The sequence below is a fragment of the Scyliorhinus canicula genome, chromosome 13 (assembly GCF_902713615.1).
Source record: "Scyliorhinus canicula chromosome 13, sScyCan1.1, whole genome shotgun sequence".
Classification (NCBI taxonomy): Eukaryota; Metazoa; Chordata; class Chondrichthyes; order Carcharhiniformes; family Scyliorhinidae; genus Scyliorhinus; species Scyliorhinus canicula.
Genome location: NC_052158.1, coordinates 158,228,260 through 158,254,948, shown reverse-complemented (window position 1 = coordinate 158,254,948; position 26,689 = coordinate 158,228,260). Strand labels below are relative to the sequence as shown.

At 46.9% G+C, this 26,689-nt stretch overlaps 1 protein-coding gene across 6 annotated transcripts in view; it reads right to left on the bottom strand.

Annotated features, from left to right (window-relative positions):
- Window positions 1-16,729: 16,729 nt before the first annotated feature.
- Window positions 16,730-26,689, bottom strand: part of LOC119976371 (EEF1A lysine methyltransferase 3-like) — a 73,376-nt gene continuing 63,416 nt past the window's right edge. For all 6 annotated transcript variants that reach the window (XM_038816859.1, XM_038816865.1, XM_038816861.1 and 3 more), the window contains one exon: window positions 16,730-17,511. In XM_038816859.1, coding sequence (XP_038672787.1) covers window positions 17,102-17,511 — 410 coding nt within the window. In that variant the 3' untranslated portion in view covers window positions 16,730-17,101. The remainder of the gene's footprint in view (window positions 17,512-26,689) is intronic.

Genomic DNA, 26,689 nt, shown 5'->3' with positions numbered 1-26,689 from the left:
AAATGGTGACGCCCTTGGGCCGCACGCTGCGGGAGCTGGACAAGATGGCGGTGCCCATGGGCCGCTCGCTGCGGGAGCTGGACAAGATGGCAGTGCCCATGGGCCGCACGCTGCGGGAGCTGGACAAGATGGCAGTGCCCATGGGCCGCACGCTGCGGGAGCTGGACAAGATGGCAGTGCCCATGGACCGCACGCTGCGGGAGCTGGACAAGATGGCAGTGCCCATGGGCCGCACGCTGCGGGAGCTGGACAAGATGGCAGTGCCCATGGGCCGCACGCTGCGGGAGCTGGACAAGATGGCGGTGCCCACTGGCCGCTCGCGGCCCCAGGAGGTGAAGATGGCGGCGCCCACTGGCTGCGCGTGGTCCGGGACGAAGCTGTCGGCGCCCAATATGTGTAGGTCAGGGGGGAGGGGGGCGATAGCGGCGTCTGCGCGGGACTGGCACACTGCGGCGAAATGCTCCTTTTTGCCGCAGGCCTTGCAAATGGCAGTGCGGGCCGGGCGGCGTTGGCAGGGGTGCTTCTGCTGGTCACAGAAGTAACAGCGGGGATCCCCGGAGTGCGCGGGTCGGTGTGTGGTACAGGAGTACTGGCTGGGTGAAGCCCCAGCTGGGGCGGCCGTCTGTGGGGTTCACGAGGGATAGGAGGGGTGGGCTGCGCGGCCGGAGGGGTAGGCCTGAGCATTACGTGAGGCAACCGTCATTGAGAGTGCTAGCTTATTAGTCTCAGCGAGGTCGAGCGTGGCCCCTTCTCGCAGTCTTTGGCGTATGAGGTCCGACCCAATCCCCGTTACAAACGCATCACGCATAAGAAGGTTGGAATGTTCAGTGGCCGTAATGGCCTGACAGTCACAGTCCCGGACGAGTGGGATTAGGGCCCGCCAGAAGTCTTTTCTGGACTCACCAAGGAGTTGAGAGCGAGTGGCGAGTACGTGCCTGGCAAAGAGGGTGTTCACTTTCTGTGCGTAGTTTTCTTTGAGGAGCGCCATGGCGTCTGCATAATTCGGGGCGTCCTGGATCAGCGGAAACACGTTGGAGCTCAATCTTGAGTACAGGGTCTGTATCTTCTGAGCCTCCGTCGGAGGGGTGATCGCTGAGTTGATATAGGCCTCGATGTTTAATGAGAAAGAGAAAAGATGAACATATAAGCAAATAGCTGGATAAGTGTCTCCCAGACTATCTAATCCCAAGACCCTGCTCACCCTCTACCGAGAAACACACACAAGACGGCCACAAATTAAGGGTCGGTGGGGAAGAATATAAAATAGGGATTGAAGGGGTTGGTCTGAGATGAGAGCTAAGCCCGGAGAGTTCAGATCAGTACAGCTCTAGTCGCCGGCCACAAGATGGTGCTGTACACAGAAATTACAGGCCGATGCACTTGTGCCTTTCAACCACCAGATGCAGCTTTCACCTCCCTGTGAGAACAATACGGCTCCAGTCCTGGAGTTTCGCCATTTTTCTACTGGCCTGTTTCCTGTGCAAGACTCTGGTGGTTTTATCACAGATACCCCCACTTGAAGCTTTAATTCTTCAGCCCCTGACACACACAGTTTGAAAGTGACTGACCTTTGGGAAAACTTGTGTTTTCACACTCCATCTCTTTCCCACTCCTGTTGACTGCCTGTGCTCCTTTAACACAGGAAACCGTTCTCATATTTGGCTCGAATACATCTTAAAATCGCCCAGCACACAGAGAGAGAGAATCTGTCTTCAGGATACTTGCTCACTGGTTTTCCACGCAGAACTGAACAAAAGATGGTACTCTCCAGAAGACATGCCTTCCTTCTTTCCTGAAAGTTACACACTGGTTTCACCAATCACATACTCCGATAGCAGAAGGTTGAAAATCCCATCGACACTGATTGGCTGCTTGCCATGTCAACCAACCAACATCACAGATTCTGCCATAGAGCTAATAGGGGATGTTTTCGGACCAGCCCAACTGAAAGGAAAGGCTTCTCCACTGTCCAAAGACTCCAAATTAAACAGAAATCCCAAAGGCTCCAGTAACATTGCAGCAGCCAACCCAAAGAACATATATCAGAACAAGCAGCAGGACAGGCATTGAAAGGGAACACAGGACCGACAGGTGATATCCTAACATAACTTCAAATTTGTTATTACCCACTTATCCTCCCCACCCCAATGCTGATTCATGCTTGGTCATCAGGTTGGATTGGATTTGTTTATTGTCACATGTACAGAGGTACAGTGAAAAGTATTTTTCTGTGAGCAGCTCAACAGATCATTAAGTACATGGGAAGGAAGGGGAATAAAATAAAATACATAATAGGACAACACAAGGTGTACGATGTAACTGCATAAGCACCAGCATCGGATGAAGCATACACAGTGCAGTGTTAATGAGGTCAGTCCATAAGAGGATCATTTAGGGGTCTGGTAACAGTGGGGAAGAAGCTGTTTTTGAGTCTGTTCGTACGTGTTCTCAGACTTCTGTATCTCCTGCCCCATGGAAGAAGTTGGAAGAGTGAGTAAGCCGGGTGGGAGAGGTATTTGATTATGCTGCCGGCTTTCCCCAGGCAGCGGGAGGTGTAGACAGAGTCAATGGATGGGAGGCAGGTTTGTGTGATGGACTAGGCTGTGTTCACAACTCTCTGAAGTTTTTTGCGATCCTGGGCCGAGCAGTTGCCATACCAGGCTGTGATGCAGCCCGATAGGATGCTTTCTATGGTGCATCTGTAAAAGTTGATAAGGGTTAATGTGGACATGACGAATTTCCTCAGTTTCCTGACGCTGTTGTGCTTTCTTGGTGGTAGCGTCGACGTGAGTGGACCAGGACAGATTTTTGGAGATGTGCACCCCTAGGAATTTGAAACTGCTAACCATCTCCACCTCAGCCCCGTTGATGCTGACAGGGGTGTGCACAGTACTTTGCTTCCTGAAGTCAATGACCAGCTCTTTAGTTTTGCCGGCATTGAGGGAGAGATTGCTGTCGCTGCACCACTCCACTAGGTTCTCTATCTCCCTCCTGTATTCTGACTCGTCGTTATTCGAGATCCGGCCCACTATGGCCGTATCGTCAGCAAACTTGTAGATGGAGTTGGAACCAAATTTTGCCACGCGGTCGTGTGTGTACAGGGAGTAGAGTAGGGGGCTAAGTATGCAGCCTTGCGGGTATTGAGGACTATTGTGGAGGAGGTGTTGGTGTTCATTCTTACTGATTGTGGTCTGTTGGTCAGAAAATCGAGGATCCAGTTGCAGAGTGGGGAGCCAAATCCTAGGTTTTGGAACTTTGATATAATCTTGGCTGGGATTATGGTGTCGAAGGCGAAGCTGTAGTCAATAAATAGGAGTCTGATGTAGGATTCCTGGTTGTCAAGGTGCTCTAGGGATGAGTGTAGAGCCAGGGAAATGGCATCTGCTGTGGACCGGTTGCGACGGTATGCGACGGTTCATTTTCCACAACTCTAAATTTATTTCCTAACTCCTTATATCCCGCTTTCAGGACCTCATCCCACTTATCTATGTCGCTGGTATTGATATGGAGCATAACCATTGGTTGTTCACACCGTCCCCCTCCCCCATCTAGAACGTCTGTGGACACATCATTGAACCTGCAACCAGCGAGGCAACATGTCATCCAGGTATCACGTCTGTGACCGCAGAACGGTTTATCTGTTCCGCTGAAATCATTATTGATCTCCGATTTTGTGTCCATTACCAGTCCACCCTGGTGCATTTAAGACATTCCCAGGAGTATCCAAAACATAAATCCTGTTAGGGATGGAGATGGTCCCTGGGAGCTTGTGCACCTCCTGCCTCGTAGCTATTCTCTATCTGTCGGTCACCCATTTCCTTTCTGCCTGTGCCGTCTTTAACTGCAGTGTGACAATATTACCATATGTGCCACCCATGAAGTTCTCAGCCTTGTGGTTGCTCCCCAGAGACTCCACTCATAACTCTGAAACGTGCATTTTGAGCAGCTGCAGCTGGAGTCACGACCAACACATTTTGTCACCCTACACACTAGAAAGGGCCTTGGAGATTCAGCAGGATATTGTCTTTACTGCAGCATTTCAGCTCTGAAGAGAGGCTGGTTAGGCTGGGTGGTTATCCTTAGAGCAGAGAAGGCTGAGCTGGGACCGGACTGAGGTGTACTAAATATTGTGGGATAGGGCAGCACGGTGGCCTAGTGGTTAGCACAACCGCCTCACGGCGCTGAGGTCCCAGGTTCGATCCCGGCTCTGGGTCACTGTCCGTGTGGAGTTTGCACATTCTCCCCGTGTCTGCGTGGGTTTCGCCCCCACAACCCAAATATGTGCAGAGTAGGTGGATTGGCCACGCTAAATTGCCCCTTAATTGGAAAAATAATTGGGTAATCTAAATTTATTTAAAAAAAAAAAAAAAAAATATTGTGGGACATAGAAATGGGAGATGGGAAGAAAATGTTTCCATTCCGAGATGGGTCAATATCAAGAAGGGCATATATTTAAGGTAATGGGCAGGGTATTTAGAGGGGTTTGGGGGAAATCTTTTGCACCCACAGGTGGGAATCTGGAACTCACTGCCTGAAAAGGTGATAGTGCAGGAACACTCCCAATATTTCAGAAGTATTTGGATGAACACTTCAAGCGTCATAGCATAAAAGGCCACGGAGCAAGCACTGGGAAATGGATTAGTGCAGATAGGTGCTTGATGCCCAGATCGACACAATGGGCTGAAGGGCCTCATTTTGGGCTATAAATCTGTGACTGTGACTCTGTGACCGTTAAATTACACCCTTTACTTTTTCTTCTGGTTTAGTATTATGTTAATGATGGTATAAATACTCATCAGGCAAACGTTCTTCGTTTGAGGTAATGTAGAAAAGGACGGCATCACCTCATGTACCTTCTGACAATCCTCAACACTGTCTGCCAGTCCACCAAACTTGGTGTCATCCGCGAAATTAGCAATCAGATCAGCGACCTTGTCCTCCAAATGGTTTATGTATACTACAAGCAACAGAGGCCCCAGCACAGGTCCCTGTGGAACACCACTAGTCAGAACCTTCCATTCAGACTGTTACCCTTTGCCTTCTGTGACCGAGCCAGTTCTGTATCCATCTTGCCACCTCACCTTTGGCCCCATATGACCTTTTGTACCAGTCTGCCATGCGGCACCTTGTCAAAGGTTTTACTGAAGGCCATGTAAACAACATCCACCACCCGCCCCTCATCAATCATCTTTGTCACCTCCTCAAAAAACTTGATCAAGTTTGTGAGGCACGACCTCCCCTTCACAAAACTATGTTGTCTATCGCTAATGAGTCCAGTTGTTTCCAAATGGGTTTAAATCCTGTCCCTGATGATTCTCTGCAATTATTTACCTATTACCAACATGAAGCTCACCGGCATATAGTTTACAGGATTATCCCCGCTACTTTTCTGAAACAGCGGTACCACATTAGCTATTCTCCAGTCCTCTGGAATCTCACCTGTAGCCAATGAGGATACAAAGATGTCAGTCAAAGCCCCAGCAATTTCCTCCCTTGCGTCCCTGAGTATTCTGGGTTAAATCCCATCCGGCCCAGGAGACTTATCTATTTTAATGTCTTTTAAAAGACCCAATACCTACTCCTTTTTGATGTTAACATGATCCAGGCTGTCCACACACCCTACCCAAGAATCTTCTTCCACAAAGTACCATTCTTTCGTGAATACTGATGCAAAGTATCCATTTGAACCTCGTCTATTTCCTCTAGCTCAGCAGGTATGTTCCCCGCACTGTCCTTTAGCGGTCAATTCCTTTCCCTGGTCACCTGCTTGCTTTTTACATATGAATAAAAAGTTTTGGGATTCACCTTAATCCTACTTGCCAAGGAATTTCATGACCCCTTCTAGCCCTCCTAATTCGCCGCTCAAGTAGATTTCTGCTTTCTTTATACTCCTCAAGGGCATCGTTTGTCCCGACCCTTCAAGATCGTACAAAAGTCTCCTTCTTTTTGGCGAGGTTCACAATATCCCTTATTATTCAAGGCTCCCTAAACCTCCCATACTTATCCTTCATTCTCTCAGGAACGTGATTTTTCCTGAATCCTACTCAACTGTCGCTTGAAAGACTCCCACATGTCCAATGTTGACTATCCAGCAGCCGCACCCAATCCAAATTCTTCAATTCCTGACTAATGTTATCATAATTTGCCTTTCCCCAGTTTAACACCTTAACGCGAGGGTTACCCTCATCCCTATCCAAAAGTACCCCAAAACCTACGGCATTGTGGTCACTACTCTCAAAATGTTCACCTACTGAAACCTCAACCACCTGCCCAGGCTCATTCCCCAATACTAGATCCAGTACTGCCCTTCCCCTAGTTTGACTATCTACATACTGCATCACGTATCCTGCCTGGGAACACCTTACAAATTCTGTCCCATCCAACTCCCTAGCACTAAGTCAGTCCCAGACATTATAGGTGAAATTAAAATCCCCTACCACAACAATCCTGTTACTTTTGCATCTATCCAAAATATCCCTACCTGTCTGCTCATCTATCCCTCGCTGGCAGTTGGTGGGGCCCTTAATAAACACCCAACTTTATGATTTCCCCCTTCCTGTTCCTGAGCTCTACCCAGAATGCCTCATAGAGGCTGGTTTAGCACACTGTCTACTCGTGACAATAAGCGATTTTCATTTCATTTGTATGAGCCATCGTAGGTGTCCCCCTGCAGTATGGCTATAATGTTCTCCTTAACCAGTTATGCCACTCCCCCACCCCTTTTACATCGCCTTCCATCTCTCCTAAAGCATCTACATCCTCCAACGTTCAGCTGTCAATCCTGCCCTTCCTTTAACCAGGTTTCTGTGATAGCCACAACATCATAATTCCAAGTACTAATTAGTGCTCTAAGTTCATCTGTCCTATAGCAAGGCGATCAAAACTGAACCTAATACTGCCGGAGGGCAGTGAGGGAGCGGACACTGGCGCATATGTGGCACAGATGTTCGAGAAGCTGCTGGAGAAGGGGCATTTGCTCGGCCCCTGGAGGTAGAGCAGGCACACAGGGTACTAATGAGGAACCCGCAAGGGAACGGGCCACCGAGGGCGATGGTGGATACGAAGCAGATTTTCAGGTGGGCCAGGCAGATGAGGAGCTGTACATGGGAAGGCAGTGAGCTGTGAGTCTATCAGGACCTGGGTGTACAGCTGGACAAAAGGAGAGCGAGCTTCAATCAGGTGAAGTCGGCCGTCTTCAAGAAGCGGATGAAGTTCGGAATGTTACATTCAGCACGTTTGTGTGTAACATGTGAAGGCCGGGAATTCTATTTTGGGTAGCCAGAGAAGGCGATGGAATTTGTTGGAGACAATGGACTGGCAGGAGAAGGAGGACATTCAACGCTGGGGGAGATGTTCCCATTTCGTATTTTGGTTTTCTTCTGCTTTGTATGAACCCTGTTGCACTGTATTTGGGGCCATTGCTCTATTTTGGGTTTGTCGCGTTCTTGATGGGGATCGGTGCCTGCTCTACACTTTGTGTTTTGTGGGGATTGTAAAGTTTGCAGTGGGAGAATGATTGAGCGGGGGAGGGGGGGGAGGGCAATCAGTTGGGGTTAGGATGCGATGGGCACCCACTACCAGGCTAGCTGGGCGGGTAGCTCACGGAAGTGCAGTGGGGTGAGCAGGTGGCAAGCGTGTTGATGGGGATTTGGTTTGTTAGTTTGTTATGGGGTGGGAGTGAGGGAGGGATGTAGAAGACTGCTGACAGGGGAGGGGTTGTTGAAGGGTGACATGGTGAGGGTCGATGACGATGGGCCTGAGGAGGTGCGGGACGCGAGCTGGCAACTAGCCCAGGGAGGGTTATGTTGATCAGCAGGAGGCGGGGCCCCAACCAGGCTGATCACATGGAATGTGAGAGAGTTGAATGAGCCAGTCAAGAGGGCCCGTGTGTTCGTACATTTGAAATGAAAATGAAATTAAATGAAAATCGCTTATTGTCACCGGCTTCAAATGAAGTTACTGTGAAAAGCCCCTAGACGCCACATTCCGGCGCCTGTTCGTGGAGGCTGGTACAGGAATCGAACCATGCTGCTGACCTGCCTTGGTCTGCTTTAAAAGCCAGCCACTTAGCCCAGTGTGCTAAACCAGCCTCATTTGAACAGCTTAAAGACGGACGTGACAATGATGCAGGAGACACACCTGAGGGTGATGGATTAGACTAAGCTGAGGATAGGGTGTGTATGGCAGGTAATTCATTCAGGGCTACACTCCAAAACAAGGGAGGGGGGGAAGGTGGCAATTCTGATTAACAAGCGGGTGGCGTTTGAAGTGGGATGTATAGTGGCGGAGTCGGGGCGGGGGGGGGGGGGTAGATACATTATGGTGAGCAGGAAGTTGGAGGGGGTGCCGGTGATGCTGGTGAACATTTCTGCACTGAACTGGGATGGTGTAGAATTCATGAAGCAGGTATTGGGGAAGATCCCTGATCTGGACTCGCAATGGTTGATAATCGGGGAGGGGGGGGGGCTTTAATATAGTTATAGATTCAAGGCTGGATCGGTCGAGTTTGAGGACAGACAGTGTCGGCAGCTGTGAAGAAACTAAAGAGATTTATGGAACACATGATGGGCCCCATGGTTGGGGGGGGGGGGGGGGGGGGGGGGTGGGAGAGGGCGGTGGATCCTTGGAGGTTTGGGCGAAAGAGTACTAATTTTTTCCCATGTACACAAAGTGTACTCCCAAATTTACTTTTTCATTATGGATAGGACGTTGCTAGCGGGGGTGGTGGATGTTACGTACTCGGCAATAGTGGCGTTGGATCATGCCCTGTAATAGGTGGACGTGTGGGTGAGTTAGAGGAAGGCCAGCGCCCACACTGGAGGTTCGATGTAGGGCTATTAGAGGAGGAGGAGGTGTATGTGCAGGTCAGGGAGTCCATTCGGCGGTATGTGGGGGATAAACGATACAGGGGAGATTTCGGCAGCTACAGTATGGGAGGCGTTGAAGGCAATGGTGAGAGGGGAATTTATTTGGATATCGGGCACACAGGGAGATGGTGGAGCGGGCGCAGATGGATATATTAGTGTGGGAGATTCTCCAGGTAGACAGGAGGTACTCGGAGGACCCGAAGGTGGGGTTGTTGAAGGAGCAGCAGAAGCTGCTGATGGAATTTGGGTTGTTATCTACAGGGGAGGTGGTGGGGCATGTGAGAAAGGTAAGAGCTGCAGGTGTCTGAATATGGGGAGAAGGCTAGTAGGATGCTGGCACACCAACTAAGGAAACGGGAGGTGGCGAGGAAGATTGGGAACACTTCAAACAGCATAGCATACCGCCGCATGTTACTCATCGGCTCATCATTTTCAGGCAGCGCGATTCTCTGGACCCGCCGCTGTCAATGGGAATACCCATGGAAATCACCCCACATCGCTGGGAAAGCCACGACAGGTGGTACACTGCTGGAGGGAACAGAGAATCCGGCTGTGTGATCCGCTGGAGAATAGCGACCTTTTCTTATTTAATAAAGGAGCGAATGGTAACGTTGCTTATTACATTAAAGGAAATAAAGAAGCTAACAAAGTTATGCAGCTTTCAGTAGAATTTAAGTGATAATGGTTTTGACATGTAGTTTTATTTGGGGTACGGCAGCGTGCGATGTCTGGGAGCATGGATTCATTGATCTATGGGTATCAATATTGTTATGGGAGAGGTGTTTTCAGAACCCCATAATGTATCATGGAGTTCAACCAACCCCCACCTTTAATGGATTGTTGCTTTTGAAGCACACGGCTTGTTCCCCAGGTGTAGTATTACAATTATGGACACATGGTTTTTAAAACAAAACAATGTTTATTCCATGAACTCAAATTAACCTTTTAAATAAACATTGGATCTCTTAACACCCCTTACTTCAAAGATAACCCCGAAAATAATAGCCAATCCTGCAAACTGTTCCTTTACACATCCAAAAGACATAACAAATCCTTCAAACAGAAGCACATTAGATTTATATTCAATACTGAGACCTGTTTACAATTCTGATTTCACCAAAGGATTAAGAGATAGTCCTTCATGGCAGAGATCGACAGCAATGCAGCTCACAGCTACACCCAAGTTTTCTTCAAAACTGAAACTAAAACTCAGAACTAACCTCAAAATGGCCGAACTGAGCTCAGCTCCACCCACTTTCTGACATCACTATTTTCTTAAAGGTACATTGCTTAAACACCCATTTTTTAAAGGTACTCTCACATGACAATATGTTCTGTAGAGCTTCACTAAAACAGGCTTATCAATTTTTGCTGCGACGACTACTTTGCTATGGTGTATTTTTGATTTATCTGTCAGTGCACGGTACAAATCAGTGCAAAATACAGAGTGGCTTTTCAAAAGCTACAAAGTTACAGCAATAGCACAAAGTCTGTGTAAAATACATTTAAAATCAAGGATTTAAATTAATTTGTCTGCTCAATGCAGCATCACATTGAACTGACAGACAAATTCAAAGAACTAGAGTTACAAAAGTTAATTACATAACTTAATTGTGATCTTAGAAATCAAAGATGGTTACATATTGTGAAAGAAAATGATTTCCTTCAAAAGTCACAAGTTAAACTGCACTAATTCAATGCACAAGGCTGAATATTTTAATCCTTATTTTTCTTTGCAAAATGGGACTTCGAATTCAGAGAACAAGTGGTGACATCTTCCCTTTGTTCACACCGGCAGGATCTTCCAGTCCCACTGACTGGGCACTCTCCTCGGGTTTCCCGGCAGCGTGCGGAGGATTGAATGGGAAATCCTATTGACAGCAAGGTCCCGCTGCTAGCCAATGGCGGGCCGCTCTTCACGCCGAGAAACATGCCTTGGCAAGACTAGAGAATCTCACTCCAGAGCTGATCTTTCTAATTCTCAACTTGGTGCATTATTCCACCCAGTAAGTTTCCAACTTTGACATCTTGCTTTTATATTACCATTTGTGGCAATATATTATATTCTTTGTTCTTTGATCCAGAATGATCCGATGTGTTGTTGACAAAGAATTCATCAATCAAAAGATTGAAACAAAACTAATTTATTACAGCACTATTAATTAAATGAAGTTCGAACACCCGACTGAGCTATAGATGATAATTAAGTAATATTGAATCTGTCTTACAGTACTCAATAATCTAAATAGTCACTAACTACACTATGATTTAACCTCTTGCTAACTCTGTCTAATCTAATCCTCTTCTAATGCTTCCACCATATGCTGCTCCTTCCTGCTTCTCCCAGAAATAATAATCGCTTATTGTCACGATCAGGCTTCAAATGAAGTTACTGTGAAAAGCCCCCAGTCGCCACATTCCGGCGCCTGTTTGGGGAGGCTAAGACGGGAATTGAACCGTGCTGCTGGCCTGCCTTGGTCTGCTTTAAAAGCCAGCTCTTTAGCCCTGTGCTAAACCAGCCCCTCAGAATTCCCTGAGTTTGACTTAAATACAGAGAAGTGGTCGCGTCCTCTAGTGTTTGATTTACACAGAGATGTAATTATTAACCCTTCACTAACCTGTCTATGTCCTTATCATTACAACCCCCTTTTTTTGAGACATTTCTTTTTTGTTAACAAAGGAAAAATGTAAAATATCGGTGCACAATACATGATATGCATATGAATTTAACATGTAGTGGAAAAAATCAATAATTAAACAGTCCATTTGTGATGATTCACAAATTGAGTCTGTACTTAGTCTTTACTCGTGGTGTGTTGAAGTACCAACAAGTCATCATCAGGTGTTCGACTGGTTGAACCACTTTTGTTGTCTGACCTGGCCTTTTGTCTGTGCTTGTGGTATCGATTTTGTACGTCATTTGCCTTACCAACTGGTTTGTTTTTTTGTCTTTGAGCAAATACGAATTCAGGAAATTCATTGACATGACTTTGTTTTTGTCGAAACATTGCAGTGGACTGTGCTGTCCAGTTGCCCTTCAGTTGCACAGTTGTACCATTGTGTACAATTTGCTGTTTCGTAGTTTCTGTTTTTGTGCTCAATAACTGTTCCTTCTGGATTGTTTGAGTCATTTTCAAACTTTTTAGTATCAGTGTCCGTTGTATTAGATAGAGAAATACAGCACAGAACAGGCCCTTCGGCCCACGATATTGCGCCGAACTTTTGTCCTAGGTTAATCATAGAATTTTGGACAATTTTTCATGGCCAATCCACCCAACCTGCACATCTTTGGACTGTGGGAGGAAACCGGAGTACCCGGAGGAAACCCATGCAGTCACGGGGAGGATGTGCAGACTCCACACAGACAGTGACCCAAGTTGAAATCGAACTTGGGACCCTGGAGCTGTGAAGCAATTGTGCTATCCACAATGCTACCTTGCTGCCCTTAAGAAGTTAACCTACTCTCCATTATTCTACCCTAATCCATGTACCTATCCAATAGCCACTTGAAGGTCCCTAACGTTTCGCTGAGCTTTATGATCTGAGGTTCCTGTGAATGGTCTGATGTATCATTGATCTTGGTGACATCAGTCATTTCTGGCTGATCTGATGTATGTTTGATTTCTTGGTGCTCCTCTTCTGGAGTCAACTTCTCCGAGATGTTATTTTCTGGTAGGTTGTTTAGAATAGATGTGGTCTCAATTGATTCATTTATTGTTTTACTTTGATTGCCATGTTCTTTTGTACAGTCGAGCTGATATCTGTCAGTCTCGCTTTTGTATTGCCCATCTTGTATGCTACTTGTAATCACTGTGTCACTATTTGCAAATACTGTGGGTAGACAGTCATAGTCTTCTTGTTAAGATAACTGGATGGACCTTCATAGTCTTCTTGTTGATCAAATAAGCCAGAGAAACCATCGTAGTCTTTGCCTTGCATTGTTCTCTTTTTGGAGTATTTCATTGCTTCCATTCTGGAGTCTGTCAGTGCTCTCTGTAGACTCTTTCACTGCTTTTACTCTGGAGTCTCTCATTGCTCTCTCTGTGGAGTCTTTCATCACTCTCTCTGTGGAGTCTTTCACCGCTCTCTCTGTGGAGTCTCTCATCACTCTCTCTGTGGAGTCTTTCATCGCTCTCTCTGTGGAGTCTTTCATCGCTCTCTCTGTGGAGTCTTTCATTGCTCTCTCTATGGAGTCTCTCATCATTCTCTCTGTGGAGTCTTTGATCGCTTTCTCTGTGGAGTCTTTCAGTACTCTCTGTGTGGAGTCTTTTTTTTCTTGTTCATTTGACTGGTTACTGTTGTCCATTGTAGCAACGATATGCAATTTCATTCATGTGTTGAATTCATCTACCTTTAGTAGAGTGGTATTCAGCTTTTCAATCGTGTTGCTGACACAATAATCATCAAATCCGAATATCTCAGCATGTCTGAGTAATATTCTTCAATGTACAAAGTTTTCTTCAACTGTCTGTTGAAATTCAGGCAATGTTTTGTCTTCTGAGGTAAAAAGTCCGCATGTGCAACATGGTCCCGCACATGCACAGAACGGTTAATTGGCCGTGATAAACTGCCCCTTAGTTTCCAAAATGTTAGTTGGTGTTATGGAGATAGGATGAGGTGTGTGCCTCAACAGGGTGCTCTTTCAGAGGTACGGTGCAGACTCAATGACTGAATGGCCTCCCTCTGCAATGTATGATTCTATGATTCTAAGCGATGTCCTGTACTGAGTTTGTACCCAAGACTTTATGTCACAGAGACATTGGGAGCAGGATCCTCCACCGCCCACCACTAGTAGCGAAGTTTCCGCTATGGAAGAAAATATCGCGATGCTCTGGTCCCCTGCTGCATGTGGCATTGACGATTATTTTGGTCGATGGATGTAAAAGGTCATTTGAACCCACTTGCATCTTATCAATGGGATGGGACTGGGTTATCCATCTGTGATGCTCCAACCCTCTTGGCCGCATTCACGCAGACATGAACTGGGGCAAGAATTTTCCAATGTGCCCCTGATGTAGTTTCCAAAGTGATAGGTATTCAATGCAGGTGCCGCCAAAGTGAACCAGAACACCCCCACAACACAGATCCTGCTACACTACCACCCAACTACCATCAGCACCTCCAACAGAGACCTTCCATCAGAACCTTGTCAGTCCCCACATCAGAAACTCCCCAGTCGAAGAACACATCAGAGCACCCCCATATCAAAGACCCCTCCCCCCAAAAAAAAACATCAGTCACTCTTTGCTGAAAGCTAATTAGCAGTCCAGGCAGAAACAATGGAGTAATTGCTTTTTCACTTACCTGTCCCTACACCTGCTGCCTCAAACAGATGTTTATAAAGCAACTGCTGTTAATCATTTATGGCAAAAACTATATCATAAGGCTTAACCACCCCCCCCCCCCCCACTCCCGCAGATGTTTATAAACTTCTAGGAGTTAAGTGCTTTCACTTCCTCATTTCTCACCAGAAAGCACTTAACTGCGCTTGATGTGGTCATGAGCTGACAATCATAGCTTGATGTGTATGAACATTGTCGTCAAGGTACTTGATATACATTCAAGTGTGAAGAGAAATGAAAATTTAAAAATCCAGACAATTGGCTGGAATATGACCCTAGTAACGACAGCCTGATAAATGCTCTTTTTCTTTGAAAGTGAATAGAAGACAAGCAGATCAACAGATATGAGTGAGTTTAAAGCCTTAGGGTGTTGTTTAACTTTCTAACAACTGCTTCTTTCTAGACGAGGCAGATGTAAGTAATTGTTAAGTGAAACAGTCCAATGGCATGTCTGATGGGATGGGAGGCCTCTGGTGGGGGTCTTGTCTGTGGATTTGATGGGGGCATCTGGTAGGATATTCCAATGGAGAACCCTGGTTCTGGGTCTCGGAGTCTGATGGTAATCTGATGGGGGTTACCCTCATGTGTACTGTGGTGGGGGCGAGGATGCCCCTAATTGCTAGTGGGGAGGAGCAGGATTTTCATTGTGAGGTGGAAGAGGGGGCGTAGCGTGGGAAACTTGGTATTGGTCTGCCCGCTCACAATGACGGCCCAAAAGCAGCATTCAAAATGAAATCCGATGACGTTCCAGCCATGCAAAAATTAGGGGGATGGAGTCGGGTGAATCATTTCTCTCCCCAAGGCAGACAAGGGGCGATTCATATCCGGAGGATGAGCCAAATGGACAATCGTGCCCGTGCCAGAATATAATCTCTGGCTCAAGCGGGCTTTCAGAAAGATTCAGTGCTTCAACGCGGACACCTGGAGACAGAACAAGGAACAATACAACACAGGAACAGGCCCTTCAGTCCTCCAAAGCAGTAATGGGACCAACCTTGGCCAAAACCCTCAGCACTTCCTTGTGCCGTGTCCCTCTATACCCATCCTATCCATGTATTTGTCAAGATGGCTTTTGAAACGGAATATAAACATGAAGGACAAACATTTCTGTATAATACAGTAAATAAGTTTGGTCAACAGTGTACACGACGGTTTGTAAATTTTGAAAATGCCAATAAAAAGATTTTTTTTAAAGATGCCTTTTGAACGCCGTTAATGTATCTGCTTCCACAACCTCCCCTGGCAACATGTTCCAGGCACTCACCACCCTCTGAGTAAAAGACCTGCCTCGCACATCCCCTCTAAACTTTACCCCATGGACCTTAAACCTATGCACCCTGGTCACTGACCCCTCCACCCTGGGAAAGAGTGCCCACCCAACCACTCTATCCATGTCCCTCATCATCTTGTAGACCTCTACCAGGTCACCCCTAAACCTCCGTTGTTCGTCTGGAAACAGTCTGAGTTTATTCAGCCTTTCCACATAGCTAACACCCTCCAGACCAGGCAACATCCTGGTAAACCTCCTCTGCATCCTCTCCAAAGCCTCCACATCTTTCTGGTGGCAAGCAACCTCACCAAGTCTCTATACACCTGCAGCAGGACTTGCCATTTTGTATCCTCGATGCCCCATCCAATGAAGGCAAGCATTCCGTATGCTGTTTTGACCACCTTGTCTACTTGTGTTGCCACTTTCAATGATCTGTGGATTTGCACGCCCAGATCTCTCTAACTTTCTATATTCCGCAGAGTTTTGTCATTCGCGGTATATTTCCCCTCTATGTTAGACCTACCAAAATGCATTACCTCACATTTGTCTGGATTAAACTCCATTTGCCATTTATCTGCTCATGTCTTCAAACTATCTATGTCCTGCAGTATCCTCTGACAATCCACAACACTATCTGCCACTCCACCAACCTTGGTGTCATCCACGAATTTACTAATCAGACCGGCTACATTTTCCTCCAAATCGTTTATATATACTATAAACAACAGAGGCTCCAGCACACTTCCTTGTGGAACATCATTAGTCACAACCTTCCATTCAGAAAAACAGCCTTCCACTGCGACCCTCTGCCTTCTATGACCGAGCCAGTTCTGTATCCACCTTTTCACCTCACCTCTAATCCCATGTGACTTCATCTTTTTGTGCCAGTCTGCCATGAGGCACCTTGCCAAAGGTTTTACTGAAATCCATGTAAACAACATCCACCATCCTCCCCTCATCAATCATCTTTGTCACCTCCTCAAAAAACTCGATCAATTTGATGAGGCACGACCTCCACTTCACAAAACCGTGCTGTCAATCACTAATGAGTCCATTTGTTTCCAAACGTGTATAAATCCTGTCACTGAGAGTTCTTTCTCCAATAATTTATCCACTACCGACGTGAGGCTCACCGGTCTATAGTTTGCTGAATTATCCCTGCTACCTTTCCTGAACAGAGGTACCACATTAGCTATTCTCCAGTCCTCTGGGATCTCACCTGTAGCCAATGAGGATACCAAGATGTCAGTCAAGGCCCCAGAAATTTCTTCCCTTCCTTCCCTCAGTATTCTGGGGTAAATCCTATCTGCCCACAAGACTTATCTCCCTTAATATACTTTAAAATACTCAATGCCTCCTCCTTTTCGATGTGACAGAAGGTTTCTACACGTAATCTATTAATTTTCATTGGAAAATCATGTGTGCATCTACTGAGAGAAAACAGTAATGTTGAATTTAAATATGAATTACTGAACAGCATAATTCTTGCCTCAAGTTACTATGCAAGACTTTATGTAGAATGGGAGAAAAGGAAATTACAACATGCAAACTATGAAAAATATTTAGTGAAAATTATTCAGTTTTAGAATGATCGAATGGAATAACAAACCAACTTCTCCATTTTAAATGTGGAGTTGTAGAGTGGTAGGAGTATTGAGACACATTCTGTAAACGTTAATATCTTTAAAACCGTATCTGCAAACAAGCTCAGTTTGAAAATACTGAGACAGGGTCACATGGCCCAGTCTGGTCACATTCTTGCCATAGGACAAAGTAGAGGCAAAATAAATGGTTGTCTTTTCGTTGCTGAGGTGTAGAAGAGTCTCGAGAATTAAAGGAATACTGTCATGAATATACATAATGTCCGAGCAGAGGATATAGTCGTAGTCTGAGGGAAACTGATTGATGTCAAGGCCCCAGCGGAGGGCACGGACTTTGACCTGAGGTTTGAAGGAAGAAGGGATGTTGAAAGACACATTCCGTTCTATTCCACTCAGCAGCTCCGGCTTGTCTGTAATGGTGACATCTCCACCTGAAACAAGAAAAACAGAGACCTATCTCCGTTACAGGAATCCTGTGAATGGGGACAAATCCTAAACTTTAGTCCCAAGCACCATGACTATAATTTACTTTTTCCCATTTTACAAACATTCTCTGGAGGTAACATCACAAGTTATCAGTGACTCTCCGGGTCTCGGCACTCAAGGTAAAGCATCATGGCAACAGGGGACTGCAAGTTAGACGTACTGGTAATTCACCCTTTTAAATGTAATATTGGAAAATCATGCATTGATGGCCCCATTTGAGATAGTTACGTCCTGGAAATAAGGAACAATATAGGCAGAAGGGCAGGTTACTGAGCCTGAGGAGCAGGTTCTGTTATAATATACATTTATGGGATTGCAGCATAGCATCACCAGAAAGGAAGTATGTCATGTGATACACATTTTGTTTCCCATTTGCTGTCATCTTTCAACACCTCCGACATCATCAAGCTTTATATCCATGTATGTCTGTTCACATGTGCGTATTCTGAATAAATTACCCCAAAACATGCTTACCCACCCCTCTCAGAAATTAGTGATTATATATCATTATTACATGACCACACGTCTCAACAGATGCATATCTTCACGTTATGTCCCAATTTTGATCAATATCCCTTCCAAAATAAAAAAATCATTCCATCGAAGTTTTGAATCATTCAATTGTCTGCCTGCATCACAGATATTTGGGAGACATTTCCTGATTATTATTACCTTTTGGTTGGGAAAATAATACATTTTGATTTTTTTTCACTGACATTTTCTAATTTGAATGCGTGATTCATCGTTCTGAATTGTCAAATAATGAAAATAGTTCCCCTTTGTCAACAATATGAAGCCCTTTGATCATCCTATTCACCGAACTTAGATCACCCTATAATCTGCAAAGTTCAAAGTATTGGAGATTCTTCTTTGCAGTCTGTCTTGATAATGTACCTATTTAAAATCTGGTACGTATTATTCTGCTGGATTGGCCCTGTATCCCCTCCAAGGCTGCTGTATTCTTCTCAAGGTGCAACAACCAGGTAAATAGTATCCAACCAGAGCAAAGATATACTGGAATTGGAGCCAGTCCACGGAAGGTTCTTTTGGTTGATCCTGGGTATGGAGGTAGTTTCTTATCAGGAGATGTTGAGTATTTTGGGCCTGCACTCATTGCAGTTAAGCAGAATGGAAAATATTACCTTATTGGGACATTTTAGATCCTTGATGGCTCGACAGGGTAGATGCCGAGAAGTTGATTCACCTGTGGGAAATTAGGACCAGAGGGTCTAATTTCAAAGTAGGGGGTCGCCCATTTAAGCCAAAGATTTGGAAGAACGTAGTGAATCTATGGACTTCTCTACCACAAAGAGCTGTAGAGACTTGGTGATTGTTTGTTCAAGGCTGATTGACAATAATAAAGATTATTATTGTAGCCACCTAAGATGGACACTGGGCTAACAAGATGGAGAACATGCTAAGACTGCAGGGAAAAAACAGTTTAGCCAAGACAAGCAGTCTGCAAAGACTGATTAGCATTTTGCAAGCAGCAAAACTAGTTTCTGGCCAGGTGGAAGATCTCAAACCAAAGGTGTTAATAGCAAAACGCTTTGCATATTAATGAGGCAATCCAGATCTGGGCACACACAATGGCAACATTTGGGTTTTGAATAGATACTTTAAGTGGATGTCCAGACAGAGCAGCACCAGAAGTATCCACCATAGAGACCGCCCCCTCCATCGAGGAGAGACCCTCACATTGGGGGAATTCAAAAGATATCGATTGGGATCTGATCCAATCGATACCTGAAGGTGAAAGCCCGCCCCAAAAAAGGCACGGACATTGGGGCCCTATAAAGATAGACCCCCACACATGGTCCTGTCTGTTGTTTTCGTGCTCCGGCTTTGACTTCGACCCAGAACTTCGACTTGTATCCTGACTCCAGCCGTTGAGCACCAGCCGCCGAACCGTAAGTGACAATACGACGCTCGCTACGCGAACCAGCCCCACTAGACCCCCAGCGACCAGCACACTCTCTGAAGGTTACAGACCAAGATCGAAACGAAGGCCTCGCTCCCTGACCTTGCCTGTTCCTGTTTAGTTAAGTATTCTGATCGCTTAGTTTAGTTGTAGCTTAGTCCCTTAGCGTGTGCATGCATATTTATTATATTTGTAATAATAAATACTAATCGTTTGGAACTTACTAATCGGTGTATCGTTTTATTACTTTGAACCTGACCTTGGAATATTTGTGAGGTGTCTATACGACACCTGGCGACTCCCGAGCTGAAAATACACACACAGAGCCTAGCAGTGTTAAGCACACGGCCTTTAAACGGAGGCGTGTTAATACACTCCAATAAACGCGAATTACACTCAAGTAAAACGTGCAACATTTAGTGGCGACATCCTGACGGGACACGGTTATAAGTGGTACCCCCACTCCGTCGAGGACCCTGAAATTTGAATTAGAAATCTGGTAAAGAAAAAGGAAAGAAATCACAAGTATTCAAGGTGTTCAAAGGAATAAACGTAATTCGGAAGTGTGTTTAGTGCATGCGTACTAACAGGGTTGTAAGGAAAACCTGAAAGCATTTTTGTTGCGACAAACTTTCGGTAGTTTTGTGAACGGAACATAGCGTAAGCCTTACCCGTTTCGTGAGACATAACCTCAACACCCCCTGTTCCAAATAAAGTGAGTCAGAAGAAAATGGCCATGCAGGCAATGGAACGCCTCATGAACCCAGAACGGTTTGTGGTCGCAGCGACCAGCAGTAGCCGAGTAGGTCAGTGTCCCGTGTGGGAGCTGGAACTCCGCAAGTATCTGCAAGGAAAGGGATGGCCCCTTTGGAAAGAGTTTTGTTTGAATGAGGAGACAGGTCCCGGAAGTATAGGACATACTTGGTGGGAGAACCTCTCTCAAATTCACAAGAAAAATATGAGTAAAGCACGTAAGCCGATGGCGATTGTGTCCTGTTTGGCACAATTGCGAGGCACAGAGGAGGTCGTTCAGACGCTCCGGGCAGAATTAGAAGAAAGAAATAGAATGAGTAAAGTGGATGTCAGGGACATCGAAAAGGAAAATATGGATCTTAGAGGGAAGTTGGCAGAGAAAGGTAGAGAGGTGGATGATGCCAAGAGGGCACATCAGTCTTGTCTAGCCCATCTCAGCAGTTCCCAGACCCAGTACGAAAAGGCCTATCAGGACGTGCAACGTGCCGTCCTGATAAGAGAAGAGTCAGAGAAGCAGGTAGAGGCTTTGCAGAGGCAATGCTCTGACCTTAAAGCAGCTTTGAGAGCACTCCATGCTGCCACCACAGAACAAAGATAGAGTACTGTAGACCATGCGAAATGCAGGAAGCAGATTGCGGAGCTGCAATCGCTGCTTTCAGTACAAAATGGGTTTCAAAGCACCTTTGGAACGCAGTTAGATGAGGAGAATGCCCCAGACTGGAAAGAGTTAAGTGAGACAGCGCAGCGTTATGTTCAGGGAACATGTGCGCCAGCAGCGCAGCAGAAAAGGCAAGCACCCCAACCCCCCACAGATCAGATAATTACCGTACCAATGAATCCAGTCACCACTCAGAGGAAAGCGACCACAGAAGGCGCACCCGATATTACTTACACCACCCCCTTAACTGTAACCCAACTAAGGGACGCGTGTGAAAAGATCACTCCGTTTCTCCCCACCGCAGACCCCCACCGCAGTTTTTCGCAAAGGTAAAGCAACAGGCAACCATGTACGGCCTGGACGAAAGAGAGCAGGTTAAACTCACAGTTCTGAGTTTAGGCCCATCGGTTGTAGCAGCCCTCCCCGACCCACAGAACGTTGGCGGAGGCACCCTAGAGGAAATGCACACCTCCATTTTAGATGCCATAGGGTATAATCGAGGTGACCCCGTAGAAGGACTTAATAAGTGCCGACAGAAGAAAACCGAGCACCCCACAGCATTCGCAGGAAGGCTGTGGATCCATTTTAACGCAGTATTTGGCGATTTAAATAGAGCCCATTTGAACCGAGAAAATATGGTTAAATGGACGCGCACCATAATTTCTCATGCAACAGAAGCAGGACAGAGCGCTTGCAACAGCTATGACCCCTCAGAGGAGGCCCATAATGAGAAGTGGGTCCTGAAAAGATTGTCTCGCGCTTGGGAGCAATCAGTTCAGGGCAGAGGCAAAGTGAAATCCCCAGAAGAAGCTCAGGCTGCAGCAGACATGCAGGCAGTGAGAGCGCACCAAAACCCCGCGTGGGTGAATGAAGGAAAGAGCAGCCCTCCACAGAAGTCGCAGGAATGCTACAACTGTGGCCAGTTAGGACATTGGGCTAAGGAATGTAATGGACCCCAGAGATCACAGAGAGGCCAGCAGACAGGCACTCTGAATCGCAATAAAGCCAAACCAATTCACAGTATAGGCGTTCAGTCAGGACCCACCAATGTGGACGGAACGGACTGACGGTGTTCGGGCTCCCCCACTTGGGTCTGTGACACACTATGGGATCCATCCGGAAGACCGGTAGTCACGGCAAAGGTAAGAGGGAAGCCCATAGAGTTACTTTGGGACACAGGAGGGTCCCGCACCACAATTAATTCCACCACCACGGCACAGGCAGACACGTGGCCGACCACCTCCACCATCACACTTAGCGGTTTCACAGGACACTCGCAGCAGGGACACATTACAGCACCCGTAGCAATCCAGCTAGGGAACATTTCCACCAAACACCCCGTTGTTCTAGTAAATCTTCCCCGGACAGCAGAACACATCCTAGGGATAGATTTTATGAATGCCCATAGCCTGTCGTTCGACCCAGTGAACCAGTGTGTCTGGCGAATGGCAAGATCGGACAGAGCACCCGCTACCCTCACAGTAGGAGACTACGCTAATAGGATTAGCGCAGTAGGAGACTATTCATTTGACTTGACTACACTAAACATGGACAGACAAGTTAAGGCAGTATTAAACAAACATAGGACAGCATTTGCCAGTCACCGGCACGACTGTGGCAGAATGACTGGACAAATTCACGTTACCGGACCTGACCCCAGACCACAGAAACAGTACAGATTTCCCCTAGAAGCAGAGGGAGAAATAGAGAAGGTAATAGGTAGCTTATTGGAGCAAGGTGTGCTTAGAACAGTAGCCTCGACCAATAATGCCCCTATTTGGCCAGTGAGAAAGCCCGACGGATCATGGCGTCTGACCATCGATTATCGGGAACTCAATAAAGTAACCCCAGCAGTAGCCCCCACGGTAGCAACAAGTCCCGAGACCATGCTCAAACAGGGACTCAACTCCAAATATTTCACGGTATTGGACATTAGCAATGGCTTCTGGTCAATACCATTGGCAAAGGCGTGCCAGTACAAATTTGCCTTCACTTTCAAAGCTCAACAGTATACGTGGACATGCCTTCCACAAGGATTCCACAATTCCCCCTCCATTTTCCACCGACAGCTGGCGAATGGTTTAGAAAATCTTTCCCGCCCCGAATGTCTGGTACAGTATGTGGACGACCTACTACTGCAGACAGACACAAAGGCAGAGCACATTACGCTTCTGGCCGAACTCCTGGAACTTTTAACCTCAATTGGCTGTAAAGTTAACCCAAGAAAGGCCCAGATTTTGGAACACAAAGTGATGTATTTGGGAACAGTCATCACACACGGCAAACGCGAGATCGAATTCAAAAGAATTGATTCGATTGTCAAATTGCCCCTTCCCCAGAATGTTTCAGCCCTCCGGTCGTTCTTAGGACTGGTTGGTTATTGTCGGAACCACATCTACGGATTCGCGACAAAAGCCGCCCCACTCTCCGACCTCCTTAAGAAAGGAGCCCCCTGGGAATGGCTTCCGCAGCATACAGAGGCTGTGGAAGAGTTAAAGAAAGCCCTTAGCGCAGCACCCGCGCTACAAGTCCCAGACCAACTTTCCCCCTATGCAATAGAGGTAGCGAGCACAGATCTGACCCTCTCGGCCGTGTTACTTCAGGAACGGCACGAGCAGCTAAGACCAGTGGCTTATGCCTCCCGACTGTTAGACCCAGTGGAACAAGGATTTTCAGCTTGCGAGAGGCACCTCCTTGCAGTTTTCTGGGCTGTACAATACTTTTCGTACATTACCGGACTCAACCCCATCACCATTTTGACCGAGCACACCCCCACACAGTTACTCCTAGACGGTCGACTGAAGGACGGTTCAGTTAGCCAGATTAGGGCAGCTAGGTGGACACTACTCTTACAAGGACGGGACATTACAGTAAAACGGACCCGCACACACACATTTTTAGCCGACAACCTTCAATACCCAGGACAGCCCCATGAATGCGAAATTGTAGCACCCCTGCACAACACAGGACCCTTCATAGCGAAGACACCCCCCAGGAAGATAGGGAACCCCAGACAAAGCCCCCAACACACAGACACGTGTGGACCACTACGGATATACGTAGACGGTTCATCCACGGTTTTAGAAGGTGAGCGTATCACAGGATGCGGCATCTATGTCGAGGACGCGCAGGGGCGCGCTCTCGAAGAGATAGCATTAAAATTACCAGGACACTTAGGCGCGCAGGCAGCAGAGCTCGCGGCCATAGCATATATAGTGGACCACCCCGATTCTTTCCCCAGCCCGGCGGACATATATTCGGACAGTCTATATGTCTGTAATAGTTTAACAGATTTTCTACCCCTGTGGAGGACACGAGGTTTTGTCTCCGCAGATGGGAAACCCCTTCCATCAGCCCCTTTACTCCAACACATTTTAGAGAAAGCGAAGGACAGGACCTTCGGCATTATCAAAGTGAGAAGCCACCATAGGTCATCCCCCCCTGGGAATGTAAAAGCCGACGCACTGGCTAAGGCAGGTTCCAGGCGAGGACACTTGTGGACACCCCCAGCTAGCGCACCAGCTAGCGCCCCTGTGAGCGCAGTTCAAGTCTCACAGACCGATATTAAAGATCTAGTAGAGGCACAGAAGCAGGATGAGGATCTCAGGGAGATTTTCAAAGGCAACTTTGTGCCACAGTATGACAAGTTCAGACACGCACTGACCACACATGAGGGTGTGATCATAAAGGATCAGCTTTATGTGGTCCCGCAGCAGGACAGGAATGAAATGATTGCTTTGTTCCATGATGGGCACGGGCATCAAGGGATCGACGCAACCACGAGGCACCTCAGGCAGCTCTGTTGGTGGCCTAACATAAGGACAGATGTAAGTCACTACATCGAGAATTGCCTTATTTGCGCCCAGAATAACCCGGAGAGGTATTCTAAAAAGGCACAACTTCGGCATACTCGACCAGTTAATGGCCCCTGGACAAACCTCCAGATCGACTTTATAGGACCATTGCCCCCTTGTAGGAATGGCTATAAATACGTTCTGGTGGTAATCGATACCTTTACCAAATGGGTAGAGGCATTCCCCTCTAGAACGAATACAGCTAAGACAGCTGCAAAGATCCTGACCCACCACATCTTCACGAGATGGGGTTTACCCCAAAGCATTGATTCGGACCAGGGATCTCACTTCACAGGACGGGTCATGAAGAACGTCCTGACAATATTTGGCATAAAACAAAACTTTCATATTGCGTATCACCCACAGTCCAGCGGGATTGTAGAGCGCATGAATCGGACCCTAAAATCCACACTTAGAAAAATGGTACAAGAAAACAACTCCACATGGGATTCAGTGCTCCCATTTGCACTCATGTTCATCAGAAATACAGTTTCAACTTCCACAGGATACACACCACACACACTCATGACCGGACGTCCTATGAAAGGTACAGAATTCCTTTTAGGACTGGACATGACTAGCCCCGAAGTGACGGCCCTCACACACGAAAAGACAGTTAAAGACCTGGTTGAGACTGTGAGGTCTGCACAGATCGCAGCCGCAGTTCAGCTAGGGAAACGGCGTAGACAACGCACAGCATGCTTTAACAAGACCGTACACCCCACAGAATTCCAGGTTGGGCAACGGATAATGCTATCTGTATATAACCCCAGCAGTTTTTTGGCACCAAAATATTCCGGCCCATATTCAATTTCGGATAAAATTAGCCCCTCAGTTTATAGGATAAAATATCCTAATGGTAAGACCGTGTGGTTCCATATCAACCAGTTAAAGGCATATGAAACACAGTCTAACCATGCTCACCATGTCCTGCTAGACGCAGCAGAACACCTCACCCCACCCACTAGAGACACGTTTCCACCATCCCCCTCACAGACCAGTTCTTCATCGGACTCGCCCACGACTCCGCCCACTGACCACGACAGACCACGCCCCGAAACGCCCACAAGCTGCCGCGGCAGAGACAGCGATACAGACACTGACTCTGAGGACAGCCACAGCACACCACACTACAGCCCACATTGCAGCGACTATGACCCCGACTCCAGTGACCCCATGGAAGTCACTTACATTAAAAACCCAGACCCACCACCCGACCCCGACGACCCCGACAATACCCATTCACTTTTGGACCCAACACTCTGGCACAGGGACAATTCGTACCGACTTGTCCGCAACGACGAATGTGACCCCCGGTCACACAATTCAAAGATTTCATGCCTGATCCACACAAGGGTGTGGGATCCGGGAGAGCAGGACGACACGGTGTCTGAACCCCGATACGGCAACCCCTTTGTGACCCTGTTCACAGAGACAGAAGAAAAGTGAGGTGTCCAGATGATGTAAAATAGGAACCGCTTGAGGGAAGCGATGTCCTTTCTGATGGAACCTGCACGTATGTTTTGTTTGTCAGTTTATGTTTGTTTGTTAATATGTTAAGGGTTTGATTGCAGATCTTTTCAGCCGAAAAGATTGTGACCACCTCGCACGCACTTTAGTTTGTCCGCAGATACCTCTGGGAACTTCTATGGTGAGCAGCTCACCGTATCGTCTAAAATGTCTGAAGCCCAGCTCATTTTTCAAAAGGAGCATCTTGGCTCCTCCCTTGTTTTTAGGCGAATAGAGGCTGCAAATCCACGGTAAACACATTCTTGCCCGTTTACTCCAGGTTACTCAGGCAGTGGACAAACGGCACTGAGGACCCGCCCTGTCTGAGAACCCACTTTGGTCAGCCAAGCTCGGGTATGGCACAGCACGCCCTACCCGGGGATCCCATTCAAATCGTACCCGAAGCGGCCCATACGCAACCCATTCGA